Genomic DNA, 16,408 nt, shown 5'->3' with positions numbered 1-16,408 from the left:
TTCGCTTCTTGGCTACCATGCAGTGTCATGCTGCCTAGTTTGGCTGTGAGACCTACAGAGCTAAGCCCCCATGGCAGGCGCTCCCTTACACCCCCTCTCTTGTCGTCACATGACACAAGGAAATCAGAAACTCTGCTAGCTTTCTCCTTTGGGCGATGCGCTTGCCCCTGTTTCTGACATCTCTCCTAGCACACTGATAAGGAGAAGGAGCTGTCCCTTGTCCTAAGGCCCTTGGACTCATCCCCTGAGTGGGAGCTGCCCATCCTCCCACTGAATCTCAAGGATATCAAATGGTTTTTGAGGTTCCTGCGTTTGGAGGGTTAACACGCAAGGCAAAGGGTAAAAAGCCCAACCGTCATTGTAAGGGGAAGCTGGGTCAATGCAAACAATCAACCCTCCCGTCAGCTCCAACTTCAGATTCTTCCCAAACCCTTCAGTACAGGGTGCTGGCCGCGAAGTTTCTTTGGCACCAGAACAGAGGCAGTCACAGCTGAGCGGTGGTAGAGTTTCAGGGCAGGGACTGTCCTATTGCTGCTGGAAAGCACCAGTAGATCTCTGACATGCCTTCTGCTATTTATCTCAGCATGACTGGGTGTCCTTTGTAGCCTCATTGGGGGATCAGAGCAAAACACATGGGACCTACTTTTGACAAGGAACACCACTCAGCTTGTAAATTTGTATCCCTAAAGCATGGGCAGGGGCAGGAACCAAAGGCCTGGGGGCTGGATGAGGCCCCCGACTTGCCTGGAATCTGGCCCCCAAGGGTTGGGACTTCCCCCTAAAGGGTTGCCAGATGGTTTAACCAAAAATACTGAAACCCGCCACCCTCCCCCCCCAAAAAAAAACCACAGGGGGAAAAATTCTGTTGACCAAAGTTGTTGAATAACAACAACAAAAAGACTGAGATTTATTAAGCAAAACAAATAAAAAACAGCATTAAAACAGCATCGCCCCTTTCAGTGCGTCTAGAGTCAGATTAGGCATTGCTTCCCCTTGGTCTTAAGGCTTTTTTCTGGTGGCCATTTTGTTTTCTTGATCCAGGAACCAGGTAAGCAGGGGATCTGGGGGCGTGGGGCTGGACGTGTCGGCAACCCGGTTGCCGAATGTGTGTAGGGTTGCCAGGTGTCTGGTATTTTCGCCTCCTGGCAGGGAAAAAACCCCAGAAAATATCAGACATTTTAGGTATTTTCTGAATTTTTTTTACCAGACAGGAGGCAAAAATACCGGACTGTCTGGGTCAATACCGGACACTGGCAACCCTACCCACATTCGGGTTTGGGGGCCTGTATTGGCACTCCAGCCCCCCGACCACCTCCTCTATGGGGCTGGAGTGCCATACAGAATAAACTAGCCTGGGCCCCTCTAGGGAAGGGAATGCAGGGAGTGGCTGTCTCCTTCTCTGTCGGGGGCCACATCAGTGAGGGTTTTTTTTCTCACTTATGTACAGCCCTGAACTGATTATTTCTGTGGTCAGTGGCTCCCACCCCAAAAAAGGTTTACCACCCTTGCCCTAAGTGTCCAATGGACATGTGCAAAGGCATGCAAAATGGCAGCCTTGCTATTAGACGCCATGTTTGAGGATGTGTTCCAATGTTTGCATTGGAGAAGTCACATAGGGTATGTCTACACTAGCCCCCTAGTTCGAACTAGGGAGGCTAATGGAGGCATTCGAAGTTGCAAATGAAGCCCGGGATTTAAATATCCTGGGCTTCATTTGCATCTTCCCGGGCGGGCGCCATTTTTAAATGTCCCTTAGTCCGAACTCCGTGCCCGTGGCTACACGAATTAGGATCTCTAATTCGAACTACCGGTACACCTCGTTCCACTCTGTAGCCGCGGGCACGGAGTTCGGACTAAGGGACATTTAAAAATGGCGGCACCCGGGAAGATGCAAATGAAACCCGGGATATTTAAATCCCGGGCTTCATTTGCAACTTCGAATGCCTCCATTAGCCTCCCTAGTTCGAACTAGGGGGCTAGTGTAGACATACCCATAGCTATGTTTGCTTCTGGTGATATGCTACAGTGCCAGGCCCATTCTTGTAGATTCTTCTGCTTTGAGGATCTAGAAGTAACACCAAATTAAGCTAACTTGAAGTAACATCATCGGCTTGTTGTGACATTTTCTATCCAAAGCCAGAAATTGAACTCCGGGTCTCCCTATCTACCATTCAGGATGTGATGGCTTAACCTGTAAAACCTTTATTGTTCCATTCTGAAACCCTCTGTCTTGATAAAACAAGTGCTAGGTTATGAGTAATTTTTTGGCCTGGAAAATTTGATCGATGTATTGATTTATCTATTTCCACAAGCGATTTCAATGGAGTTAGGCTGATATTTTATAATGCTACCCTGCCTGGGACTCTGGAGCTGGCTTAATCTCTGTCCCCATGCTGAGAAGCATGGCCTGCACATTGTGTATTTTTGGGATTGTGTCCGGATCCTAGAGTAGAAGAGCTATTTGTATACAGTAGCCATGAAGACATAGGCAGCAAGGGGGCCAGTGCAGGGGTGAGGAATTCATAGTACTCATAGTATAGCTAAAAATCATTCAATTGATGTAGCTGAAGTTGTGTAGTTCAATTGTAGTCGTATAGCTTAATTTGACTTTTGCCCTGCTGTGTAGACATACCCTAAGACTGGATCCTATCAATGACTATCTGGGTTCTGGTCAGATTCTGACTACTGGTTCTCCTACATTAATGTTTTCTCTGTGGCTCTCCTGTATGACAGAAGAGGGCAGAAACCCCATATAGTATCAACACTCCTATAAAAAGGAAAGAAGTCTAAGAAAACATGCATGGCTAAAATGGATCTCATGGAACCATGGAAACTATGAAAGATGCTACCTGGCTGGTCCTCTGAGGGGTTTTTGCAGAGGGTCAGATGTCCAAAGGAAACTGACTCTCAGTAAGGCATTGTGAAATAAAAGTTGGTCCTATTCACATCAATTGGAGTTTTGCCATTGATTTCACTGAAGCCAGGATTTCACCCTATTATTCTTGAAATACTGCCAAGGATGAATTCCAAGACTAAAAACTCAAAGACCACAGAAAAATAATAATTATTCCCTCACTTGCTATGGGAAGTACTCAGCATGGACATAATTTTCACAGTGCATTTGTGCATACTGAAAGGTGTGCTTCCTTTGGGTACAATTGATCTGACTGGTGGGTGCAAAATGAGATGTGATACTCCTGCATGTGACTGACTAGGTCTCTAGCCACGTGAATATGCAAATTTTCATATTGTGTATGCATTCATTCATGTGTGCATGCAAAGCAGAAATGTAAATACACTGGTACAAATATGAGCGAGATCAAATTGGGTCAATTGTTTCTTGAGGTAGGCTGTTGGGTGGTGTATTTTTTCCTCCACTAACTTGCTCTAGCTTTAAATCTCTTTAAAATCTTTTTGATTATAGTATTCATTACAGACTGTTATGTTAACTAGGGCAAAATCATGCAATCTTTATTGATGACTTTCTTACGCAAAATCTCCTCTGGAGTTCACTGGAAATTTTCCTTTAGTGAATTCTTAGTCAGGACTACAGGATTCAGCCCTTAGAGATCAAGTCATGCAGATTCCATGACACCAAGATCATTTTCTGCTCGGTAAAGAAACTATGAAGAGATCAGTCTGACCCAGAACACTGTATCTGAAAACTTTAAAGAGGTAATACCAGACAGGACCTGCATGGTCCAACTCTCCATTTACAGCAGCATAAAGTGGGTGCAAAATGCTATCAATCAGATTGGCAACAACTGGTACTCACACCACACTGTGCAGGGCAGTGGAGAATCAGTCCTTATGCTTCAGACCATCTTGAATTAGAGCACAGAGTTAAGTGCAGGGTAATACTTTACATGCAGCAAAGCAAAAACCCCACATTTCTAGTGCTACTGAGTAGCTGCTCCTGTTAAAATTCAGTGAAGGCCAAAGCTTTTTCTATCAGCTGTAATAAGAGAAAATCTTTGGTGTTCTATGCTACATATATTTGGCATTTCACTTTGTGCTAAGTAATTATATATAGGTACGTGTGTTTATGGGCCAGTATCTAGCTATATATTTTTAGATACATGGATGTTATTTCATAGCTCCGTTGTTTAAATTATATGCAGTTCCTTCACATTAGTCATCAGCATCAGGACATAGTGCTATGTACTGAGTGTCATATTCAGATTTTAGGCCCAAATTTTAGAAATCAGTGGAAATTAATTTGCCCAAAGGCAACATTTTAACCGTGGTATCCCTCTCATCTCCCTTGCCAAATCAACTGTGAGACCAGAGAGCTGCAGGGATCTTTTTGGACCCTGAAGGCTTATTTAGTGGTAGTATTTTCCTCAATAATAGAAATTAGAGGGGATGTTCAAATTTATAGCAATGGGGGGCATAATGGAAAATGACTAAATTGGCAGCACTGCATGTAACTAGTTGATCACTGAGGGTACGTCTACACAGCAGGACTAAAGTTGAATTTAGGGTGTAGGAAAATCCCTGCTTCTTGCCCCCAAAAGTCTTGCAGTGGAAGAGAGGCTCCCAGGTTCCCGTTGTGTCTTCTTGAACAGGGGGACGAGAGACTGAGCTCATTACGTTTCATTTTCCCTAGTACAACCTCACTGAAATCAGGGGTGTATAGCGAAGAAGACATCATAACCCATTTATTTTGGTGGTCTTAACTTGGTCCCATCTGGCTTTAAACTCTCTGGGTGCATCGACACTGCACCTTTATCTCAAAATAAGCTATGCAATTTGAGCTATACAAATTGTGTGGTTTATTTCGAGTTAATTTCAAAATAGCTAATTTCATAATTTGGCACGGTCTACACAGTGCTATATTTCAAAATAAACCACTATTCCAAAACATCCTTTAATCCTCATGGAATGAGGTTTATGGGGATGTTGGAATATCGAGCCCATTGCATTTTGAAATAATGGGCTTGTTTCAAAGACGCAGAATAGCTATTTTGGGATACCAGAAGTATCCTGAAATAGCGCTGCAGTGTAGACGTACCCACTGAAGCTTCCCTATAGTTGATCTATTTCCCTCCCCGCCACTGCTCACTATCTGACGATGGCTACAAACCTACACCCACGTGCGTAAATTTACTGCCCTGAATAGTTCCATTGGTTTTACAGGGATACCTTAGGACCTGATCCTGCAAAGACTTACACAAAAATCTAGACCGGGGTGGGCAAAAGGGCCTCCGTGGGCTGAATCCGGCCTGCCAAGTGAGTTGATCTGGCCCTTAGAAGCCCTGCTGCTCCTCCCACCCCCAGGCCACTTAGAGAACTAGAGCCTGGGGGTGGGGGGAAGCATATGCAGTCTCCTCCCGCCCTGTCCCTGCCCCTGCTTCTAAGAACTGCATGCTCCTTGCAGGATGGGGCAGGGTGGGAGGAGACTTCCCTCGCGCCTCCTGCCCCAGGCCAATCAGTCTCCTCCTGCCCTGCAAAGGGCTCAGCAGTTAGTCAACCAGCAGCTGCTGCTCAGATGGTGGTTGACTCTAAGTGTGGCGCTCCCTTGCAGGGCGGGGGCAGGGAGTGAGAGACTTCACATGCTCCCCCTTCCCAGGCTCTGATTGACCTGGAGGCAATAGAGGGGAGAATGTGAAGTCTCCTCCCACCGCCAGAGGCCCAGGTAACAAGAGGGAACTGCCAGCTGTTCAGACCACCTGGCGGTTTTCTCGGGGGGGAGGGAGGGGGGAAGAGATGGGTCACAAAGACTTAGGGGGTGTCTAGACTACAGGGTTTTGTCGACAAAGGTGGACTTTTGTCGACAAAACTATACCTGCGTCCACACTGCCTTTGAGGTATGTCGACATAATGTCGACAAAACTCAGCAGTTTTGTCGACGTATGTAAACCTCATTCTACGAGGAATAACGCCTTTTGTCGACAGAGTTCTGTCGACAGAAGGCGTTATTGCATCTACACTGTCCTTTGCGTCTACACTGTTATGTCGACAAAGCGGCTTGCTTTGTCGACAGAACTGAATGTAGTCTAGATGCTCTTTGTCGACAGAAGCTTTGTCGACAGTATCTGTCGACAAAACTTCTGTCGACAAAACCCTGTAGTCTAGACGTACCCTTAGTGTGCTCCCCCATCCCCAGGCCAATCAGGGTCTGTGGGTGGAGAAACACAGAAATGTCCTGGCCCCACCCCTTTTATCTGAGGCCTCGCCCCTTCCAGGCAGCCCGGGGCCACTTCAAAAATTTCTGAAGTGGCCCCCTGTTAAAAATTATTGCCCACCCCTGATCTAGTCTGTGATTCCTTCAACTGAGGTTCAGCATTTGGAGCAAGAATACTAACCACATCGACTGATTTTTCATTAATGCTTTCCCCGGGGGGCTATTTTGAGGTTCAGGCTGAACATTAATATTCCACTGTGGGTGGTGAAAAAAAAGAGATATTTCTTTGGCAGTGAAGTATAAGGGATGATACTACAATGGAACCATTCTTGCAGCAATTGCAGATACCTACCGCACAGACAGTTATACGTGAATAGAAAGTGACAGATGTACTTTTATAGGGTAACTACTATCCCTGTTAATTTCTTGCAGACAGGTTAAGCTCTTTGTGCAGCTTTAGTCACACGGATAGCCTGTATACTCTTTTTTGGTCACCGGGAAGATCTAAATCTTCTCTGATTGTGACTCTTCTCCAGTCCTCCTGGTATCACTCTTCTCATGTCCACCTTCCTGTCAACTCAGCCAGATCTGCCTTTCTCCAACGTTTATGTTTCTGTTCCCAGTGCCAGGTCCCTGATCCATGATCGTTCCTTCCTGCCATCCTTATTTCTTTCACTGACTTCCACACCCTGAACTCAAACAGGACTCTGCTTGCTATGCTGTGAGGGTCAGTCAGGTCTGGCATTATCTTTTTCGGGCCTGGGGACAAAAGCTGAATGAAAATCCTGATCTTATCCATGCCAGAGATACTCCAGAGTGTACCAGGGCAATCTCAGCCCACACAAGATGAGAGTACAGTATTTGTGCCAGACCCTACAGAAAGAACACTAGACCTCCCAAGACTTTTTGCATTCATATGTCTCTCTTCTGTGGCATTAATTGTAGTATTTTGTTGTAGCAATTGTAGTAATTTGTTGTCAATTTCAGGTCAAGGCCTGAAGGAGCTCTCTCCTCCAGAAGCTGAGCTTCTACTTGAGGTTCATTGGCTGGGCATTTTGGGAAGGGTTGAAGAACTTGTGAATAAATGGCAGTATAAGGATTTGGGAATATGACTCGTCTCATGAGTACTGTGTACAGATCCTTCCTGCACTCTCTTGGGAGCCAATGTGACAGGCCTAAGTGCAGTGGGTCCCAACAGGTACCCTCTGCACATAGACACCACTAAGGCCTCCACAAGACCTTCTCTAGCAGATCTTGAATCCTGCCTCTTCTCCCCAGAGGCCTGATCCACCGCAGCAGGAGTATACCTGAGCTCCTACTCAAGCCATGCCATCACCTCAGCCATACAACATCAGCAGACATCTCAGCACAAAAGCATCCAGGCAACTCTAACAAGTTGTTGGTGTATCACTACCACCCATCCACTTTCCCCTCAGTGCGCCCCAGCCTGTGTTCTCCTGATCATCCCCAGTACCCAATCTTCCCCCTCTACACCTGCAAGCTGAACTGCTCCACACCTTTCACCTCAGACCCCGCCTCTCCTTCTCTCCAGCTGCTTCTGCTCTCACATTCTCTTCCTGCTGCATCACACTGATCACATCAGCACCCAACTCCCATTTCCCTAAGGAAATTGCATTAGTGTATCAAAACCCATTGCATCATCTACATAGTTAAAACATTACACTGAAAAGGGAACTTTAAAAATGGCGGTACGCACCTGTGCATGTCGACATATAGAGCTCTGTGACATAAGCCCTATAGAGAACCCCAGAGCTGAACACGACTAACCTGTGGAACAATTTGGATCCATATCTGAACTTTGTGGTTGGCTGTTATTTCTATAATGGACCAAGCTTAATCCTTGGATCTAAACTCCCCTGCACTCAAAATTACCTCCTTTGACATTTCCTAATTTCAGTCCTGACAGCTACCAACAGCTATATTATCTTAGTATCAGCTCAGTCCCTCTCCACAAGAAGTGAACATTTGACATCTTCATCTGAAAGAACCAAAGGGAGATGTCCACTGGATCACTGGGAAGAGCAGTAGAGAATACTCTCCTGAGGAACTGCTAGTTACCTCATAAGTAGCTGTAAATTATTTTCTAAGTCAAGGCCCAACATTAAGGAAAACTGAAAGATGTTCCACAAAATCTAGTATGGCTCTTCATGGCAATGTTGCTAAGCAACAGCATAAGTGAACTGCATGTTTCTGGTACTGCTGAAGAAGAAAAGTATTTAGAACCCTAATTTTAAAGCTAGTTAGGAGCCTAGAGTGATTTTCCAAAACATGGACATGCCTAACTCTCGATACATTGGGATGAAAATCCCACTAGGAGTCACTCTGAATCTTTTGGCACATAAATACCTTCATAAAGCTGACCCTAAGAGCAGGCCTACAATACATGGGGAAGTTGATCTAAACTATGAAGCATGAGTTACAGTAATCGCGTAATTCAAGTTGATGTAGCTTAGGGTACATCTAGACTACATGCCTCTGTCGCCAGAGGCATGTAGATTAGGCTACCAGACATAGTAAAATGAAGCGGCGATTTAAATAATCGCCGCTTCATTTAAATTTACATGGCTGCCGCGCTGAGCCGACAAACAGCTGATCAGCTGTTTGTCGGCTCAGCACGATAGTCTGGACGCGCGGGTGTCAACATCAAAGGTATTTGTCGACCACTCAGGTAAACCTCATCCCAGGAGGCATACCTGGGTGGTCGACAAATACCTTTGATGTCGACACCCACACGTCCAGACTACAGCGCTGAGCCGACAAACAGATGATCAGCTGTTTGTCGGCTCAGCGCGGCAGCCATGTAAATTTAAATGAAGTGGCGATTATTTAAATCGCCGCTTCATTTTACTATGTCTGGTAGCCTAATCTACATGCCTCTGGTGACAGAGGCATGTAGTCTAGACGTACCCATTGATGTATTTCTGCGGGGTCCACACTACACTGGGTTGGTGAGAGAAACTCTCCTGTTGACTCCCCTTATTAATCTCATTCTGGTGTGTACTGGAATTGACAACTAACCAATTGGTGGTTGATTTAATGGGTTTTCAATAGCCCTGCTAAACTGATGCAGTGTCAGTGTCCATCCACCCAATAGTGGAAACAAGCTCTAGTGCAGGGCCACCCCTTGCACACCACCACCAAAGGGGAGCTTGCAGCTGCACCAGATACGTGCCCCATACCCTGCTCCCACACACTAACTCACCATTCGGCATTCGTGAGGCCACATGTGGAGCCCCCCACTATAGAAAGGATGTGGACGCATTGGAGAGGGTCCAGCAGAGGGCGACCAAAATGATTAGGGGGCTGGAGCACATGACCTACGAGGAGCAGCTGAGAGATTTGGGCTTATTTAGTCTGCAAAAGAGAAGCGTGAGGGGGGATTTGAGAGCAGCCTTCAACTTCCTGAAGGGAGGTTCCAAAGAGGATGGAGAGAGGCTGTTCTCAGTGGGGGCGGATGGCAGAACGAGGAGCAATGGTCTCAAGTTACAGTGGGGGAGGTCTAAGTTGGAGATTAGGAAAAACTATTTCACCAGGAGGGTGGTGAAGCACTGGAATGGGTTATTTAAGGAGGTGGTGGAAACTCCATCCCTAGAGGTTGGGTTGATTTAGTTGGGGTTGGTCCTGCTTTGGGCAGGGGGCTGGACTTGATGATCTCCTGAGGTCTCTAACTATGATTCTATTATTCTAACTCCCCTGCAGACACCCACACCCCAACCATGAGCCCCTCCCACACCTCAACTGTCTCACAGACCCCACACTACAGCCATAAGACCCCCTCCTGCCCCATACTACCTCACAGAGTTTGGACCTCCACCCCAACCTCCTGCCCTGAGTCACTCCCACACTCCAAATCCCTTGGCGCCAAACCCAAACAAACCTCTTGTATGAAACTTGAACTTTATGAAGATTTTGAGTGGCTCCCAAGACCTTTGTAAAATATTGACTCCCCAACAGTGTATGCACACACATACACAATCAACAAGGCAGGCTGGTTTTCCCCAGCACACACGCACATACTCATGCTTAGCTTTAGAAAACCTGGAAACCACAAAGAGAGTAAATTATAGCATCCCCTTATGGGGCCAGAGATGAATCAGAGAGTCTGGTCAGCACTGTCCATTTTGTACTACTCAAGTAGGGCAAAATGGACAGATTCCACTTGGAAATGTCCCTTTGCAAAGGGAAAAGTCTTGCTGATGCAAACCTGGCACAGCCGGTTTCTTTGTCAGCCACCTTCCTGTGCACCCACATAGGAGAGAGGAGAGGGCATGGTGTGACACAACTTCTCCATGCTAGTCTTCTAGTGGCCTAAAGCTCCTCATGGCCTTTAGGCCAATGGAATAAGTTACAACACCCCCTCATATGCTCTAATGCTAGGGCAAGGCTGACACTGAATCAGGCAGCTATATTTAGCTCCTAGAGAACTGCATTTAACAAAGCCCCAATGTAGGGAGAACTCATTCCAATGTCTCTCCCATCTTGGTCACCTCTGAGGGACCTTTAGTATGTCCCTTGATGCCGGCAGCCAATACACATGCACTCTCTCTCATTCTCTCTCTCCTTTTCCAACTATAGTCACACTCCTTTAGCTACATTAGGAAATATAAACTATTCAAAACATTGTGCAGAGCAATTCTTACCACTAATATCTCATGTCATGCCTGTGGTTAACACGAACGTCCAGAAACTGCCCACTTATAGTACAGTAACTCTATACTATCAAGCAAAGAGAATAAGGAGACACTTTGAGTAACAAATGGGTTATTGAAAACTGCTAGAGACATATTTTCAGCATTAATTGTGAAAGCTTGAGGTAAAACTGTTACTGGTAATGAATGCCTTTAGACAGTGCTTAGTAGCTTCTGACACTGTGTCTTTCTTAGTAAAAGACACCAGCAAATCTTTGCCTGTTTTAGTCATTCAGTATTTACCCTCCCCACTCCACCCAGCAAACTCTGCCTAACCTGACCTTTTCAACTTTGGGTAGAAACCGGAGTCACAATGTGCCTCCAAACTGCATCCAGACCTTCAAGAAAGAATGAAAGAAAAAGCAGAGAGAATTAATCCCTCAAGATTATGAAAAAACTGTTGTTTTGATGTTAAATATTTAAGTCTTTGAAAAATTGATGTTTGTTTTTTAAAATGAGCCTTTTTTGGTAGTTGAAATACATTTTTAGGGACTCTCTTTGTCCCCACTAAGGTATTATGAACACTGGCTGCCAATCCTAAAACTGAATGGTGGAAAGAGACATTGAAGGGGTTAAGAAAAAAGGAAGAGGAGGAGGGAGTGATACCTAGGGGAAAGCAGAATTTCCTGCAAAGGTTCTTGGAAGCAGGAGGGGAGGGATTTATGTAATTTTTTCTTTATCTTCATCTTGTGGGGGGAAATGGAGAAACCCTTCAACCTGACAGGACAAGCGTTTCCTGGAGTGCATGGAGTCAGCAGCGAGAAGGATTCAGTAGAGTCCACATCCACGCAGGTTGTTGGCGATGATGACATCCGTAACAGCATCAAAGACAAACTGGATGTTGTTGGTGTCCGTGGCACAGGTGATGTGCGTGTAGATCTCCTTGTTGGGGGACTTGTTCTTGCTCTCATACTGAGACTGGATGTAGGCCACAGCCTCAGTGAAAGAGTTAGGGCCTATGAGAGAAGCCAAGAAGAAAGGAAAGCATGCATTAAAACAATCCCAAACACAGGACCCAAATCTGCTTTAGTTGAAGGCAATGAGAATTTAGTAGCATGAGATCATTGTCCTAACTTTGCTAGCTCTTACTGGACACTATAAACAACAATCTATGGGTCTGACCTTTCTCTTGCATGCAAGAATGAAGATAACAGAATTATGCTAATGTAAAATTAGCATAGGAGTAGATGCTTTCCCGACTGTAAAACATTCCATGGTGTGAACCCAATCAGAGTCATCCTTATTCATATTGTAGAATACACAGTTGTGTAGGGCACCCAAAAATGTGGGGCACCACTGGGGTTTAATGTCCACCCAGCCGCCTCATCTGTGTTCTGTGGTTCTGCTTCCGCTGGAAAGGATCTAAGAGGGATAGCTATATTAGTCTGTAACTTCAAAAACGAGTGGTCCTGTGGCACCTTAGAGCACGTCTAAACTACATTCCTCTTCTGAAAGAGGAATGTAAATGAGCCTGATCAAAAATGCAAATGAAGCACATATTTACAACTCTTGCTTCATTTGCATAATCGCGTGTGAGCGCTTTTTCGGAAAAGGGCTTTTAAAAAAAGAAACCTCAGTCTAGATGGGGTTCTTTCAAAAAAACCCTTTTTCGAAAGAACCCGTACTCCTGAAAAAAATGAGGAGTACGGGGTCTTTCGAAAAAGGGTTTTTTTCTTCGAAAGAACCCCGTGTAGACTGCGTTTTCTTTTTTAAAAAACCCTTTTTTGAAAAAGAGCTCTCATGCGATTAAGCAAATGAAGCGTGAAATTTGTAAATCTGTACTTCATTTGCATTTTCGATCGGGCTCATTTACATTCCTCTTTCGGAAGAGGAATATTGCTTAGACATAGCCTTTAGAAACTAACCCTCGCAGACCAGATCTGGCCAGCGAGCTGGTATTTGCCTGCCCGTGATTTACACTGTAGTAAAAGCACTGTGTTGATCTTGACCCCTCCCCTTGCCTGTTTATATGCTCCTCAGTTAATTCTCTGTAGCAGTAGAGTCCCTTCCATTTTCACCATGACCCAGGGCTAGCTTGCCGGGGTTTCTTTGGCAGTTTGTTTTCTGTGGGATTTTCAAGATGAATGTTTGACGATATGAATAAGCTTCTCCCATCCACATCTTCACTTTGACCCAGAAGTTCCAGTTCAGCAGAGCACTGAGGCATGAGCTCAATTTTAAGCATGTGCTTAAATCTCAGAGCATGTGTTGAAAGTGAAGCCCGTATAGAAGAGCATTGCTGAACTGAAGCCTGAGCGAGGAGCCTGCTTTCCAGCAATGTGTTAACATGGCCATGTAGAACCAATGTTCTGACTCCCATGTTACCCCACTACTGGCTGCAGGCCCAGAGGCTGTGGATGGGGAAAAGAAGTGTGGGCTCCCTTACATCCCAGACATTCCCAGCTGCCAGAAAAGTGCCTAGAGGCTATGGCCAACGGGCGCAATTTAGAACAATCTTGAGCATCCTTCTCTGAGTTATGAGAGGGACCAGCCTGGATGCCAACCATGCCCAGAACTGGGACTCTTCAACGGGTTTTTAAGCCAAATTTGTTTTTCTCTTCCTTAGGTGATGATTGAGCTCTCTGGTGTCCAATGGTGTTCCCTATGAGCTGAGTGCTTGGGTGGCTGCCCAGCAGAGATTCTGGTACCACCCACAGCTGCTCACATTGGACAGCATGGCTGCGTCTAGACTGGCAAGTTTTTCTGCAAAAGCAGCTGCTTTTGCGGAAAAACTTGCCAGCTGTCTACACTGGCTGCTTGAATTTCCGCAAGAACACTGACTTCCTACTGTCTGAAATACTGTGCTGCTCCCATTCGGGCAAAAGTCCTTTTGCGCAAAGCGCAAGTGTAGACAGCTCAGATTTGTTTTAGGCAAAAAAGCCCCGATCGCGAAAATGGCGATCGGGGCTTTTTTGCGGAAAAGCGCGTCTAGATTGGCACGGATGCGTCCGTGCCAATCTAGATGCTCTTTTCCGTTAAAAGCATTTGCCAGTCTAGATGTAGCCCATGTGTTTCTATTGATGGCGCACATCTGCACATTCCTCAGTGCACATAACAAAATGTATTCCATCCAAGGATGGCAAAACTTAGAGGGAACCGTGGAGTACGTCTAAACTACATGGCTCCATCGACGGAGCCATGTAGATTTGTTGTTTTGGCAAAGGCAAATGAAGCCGAGATTTAAATGATCGCGGCTTCATTTACATTTACATGGCTGCCGTGCTGAGCCGACAAACAGGTGATCAGCTGTTTGTCCGCTCAGCGCGCTAGTCTGGACGCTCCCCTGCCGACATCAAAGCCTTTTGTCGGCAGCCCCGGTAAACCTCATCCCACGAGGAATAAAGGGGCTGCTGACAAAGGGCTTTGATGTCGGCAGGGGAGCGTCCAGACTAGTGCGCTGAGCGGACAAACAGCTGATCAGCTGTTTGTCGGCTCAGCGCGGCAGCCATGTAAATGTAAATGAAGCCGCGATCATTTAAATCGCGGCTTCATTTGCCTTTGCCTATGTGTCTAATCTACATGCCTCTGACGACAGAGGCATGTAGTCTAGACACAGCCGTGGTGTCCAACCAGTCCAACCACTACAGTGGCTACTGCTATAGTGAACAAGTCACACTCAACTGGCCAAATAGCCATATTGCTCAAGGTAATGAGCCACACTCAACTGGCCAAATAGCCACATGTGGCTAGTAGCTAGTGTGTTGGACACAACGGATCTAGATGCTTTCCTTAGCATGAAAGCCTCTATAAAACTAAGTTCCATTCTGTTCTAATTTACCTACCAGTGGCATCTCCATGTAATTAGAAATAACTTAAGAGTGGAGAATTTCTGTGGCAACATAATTAATTCTACAATATGCCTGAACATTCCTGAGCACCTTAGAACTTCATTCAAAATTGCTCTGATAGACTTTGAGTACAGAAAATCCTTTGTTGTCTGAAATGTCCAGTCATGATTTAGCTTTATTGCTTGGTCAGATTTGTTTCTGTATCTCACAAAAATATCAGACCCTTCTCTGCAACAGTAAGCTGCAGAATTTCTCTTAAATACAAAGGGACCAGTTCTGCTCAATATGTATTTACCATTTGGCACAGCGAAAAAATGACGGCTCCTCTCTGCCAGTTCATAGTGGGAATCAAGTGCTCAGATAGGGAGAGCTCTTGTTCATAATTCGTTGGCAAGCCCCATCTTGGCATACTCTATTTACAACCACGCTGACTGACAAAGAGACCAGCTTTTCTTTCTGTCAGCTTGATTCAGCTGGATGTTTCCAGCAAGATTAAATAATTCATTATTGCAAAGGTTTATATTTATGCCAGCTCAGAATTTTAATGAAGGTTTGTGGAAGACAGCAAGATATGGAGCAGCAGAGCACTACCACTAGCTTTGCAGGAGGAAGTGTTCTAATCATCAATAGGTCAGGCATGAGGCGGCCAGGCAAAAGAAGTTCTTCCTGCATGCTGTGCTATTGCAGCTCTTCAGTTCTGATCTCCAGGGTAATCTAATGTCCGTCTTCATTTAATATTAAGCACATCTGTATCAAAATGCTTAATAGCACTGTGACAACTGACACTGGGGACCTCTAGAGCTACAGTGACAATCTGTGCAGCTACGGGCTCAGCTAAAAAGTGCCAGCTCAGTGAGCAGTGGCTATAACAACTTGTATCTTCTCAGGATTGGGTTAGAGAGGGACCAGTAGCACCAGTGGGTAACAACTAGTGTCAGTGCAGCCTAGCGGATAGAACTGAACTAGCACAGAATCTGCTGCGTGACCTTCAGCAGTCACGTCAGTGCTCTGTGCCTCAGTTTCCCTATCTGTTAATGGGGGACAATTATACTGACTTCTTTGCAAGTGCTTTGCGATTCATAGATTTTAAGACAAGACGGGCCCATTAGATCATCTAGTCTGACTACCGGTATAACACAGAATCTCCTGTTCAAAAACACTACATAGGAGCCAGGTATTAGTATTATTAATGCCTGGGGGTATGTCTTCACTACCACTCGAGTTCGAACTAGGGTGGTATATGTAGTCAATCGAAGTTGCAAATGAAGCCCGGGATTTAAATATCCCGGGCTTCATGTGCATCTTGCCGGGCGCCGCCATTTTTAAATCCCCGGTAGTTCAGACTCCGTGCCCGCGGCTACACGCGGCACGGAGTAGGTAGTTCGAATTAGGCTTTCTAATTCGAACTACCGTTACTCCTCATGGAATGAGGTGTACCGGTAGTTCGAATTAGAAAGCCTAATTCGAACTACCTACTCCGTGCCGCGTGTAGCCACGGGCACGGAGTCCAAACTACTGGGGATTTAAAAATGGCGGCGCCCAGCAAGATGCAAATGAAGCCCGGGATATTTAAATCCTGGGCTTCATTTGCAACTTCGATTGACTACATATACCACCCTAGTTCGAACTAGGGTGGTAGTGTACACATACCCTGGCATACAAAAACAGAGTTGGCTATCTGAATCAGGGAAAATGGAGTGGCCTGGTGTTATGGACTCATTGGCTTTATTTGTTAATGGCATGGCATGTGTCTTTCATAATGTGTGTTTCTCAAGCTGGAATCA

The 16,408-nt window shown here is 45.6% G+C and overlaps 1 protein-coding gene across 2 annotated transcripts in view; it reads right to left on the bottom strand.

Annotated features, from left to right (window-relative positions):
- The window catches only part of GNAO1 (G protein subunit alpha o1), a 357,537-nt gene that overhangs the window by 29,013 nt on the left and 312,116 nt on the right, over nucleotides 1-16,408 (bottom strand). Inside the window, exon 8 of one of the 2 annotated variants that reach the window (XM_075940405.2) lies at nucleotides 9,023-11,792. The exons of the other annotated variant lie outside the window; for it this stretch is intronic. Within the exon in view, the coding sequence (XP_075796520.1) occupies nucleotides 11,605-11,792 (188 nt within the window). The 3' untranslated portion in view covers nucleotides 9,023-11,604. Of the gene's footprint in view, nucleotides 1-9,022; nucleotides 11,793-16,408 lie in introns of those variants that run through there. 2 annotated transcript variants of the gene reach the window in all.

This window comes from Pelodiscus sinensis, chromosome 12 (assembly GCF_052426305.1).
Source record: "Pelodiscus sinensis isolate ZL-2025 chromosome 12, ASM5242630v1, whole genome shotgun sequence".
In the NCBI taxonomy this organism is placed as follows: domain Eukaryota; kingdom Metazoa; phylum Chordata; order Testudines; family Trionychidae; genus Pelodiscus; species Pelodiscus sinensis.
This window is presented reverse-complemented; position numbering and strand designations above follow the sequence as displayed.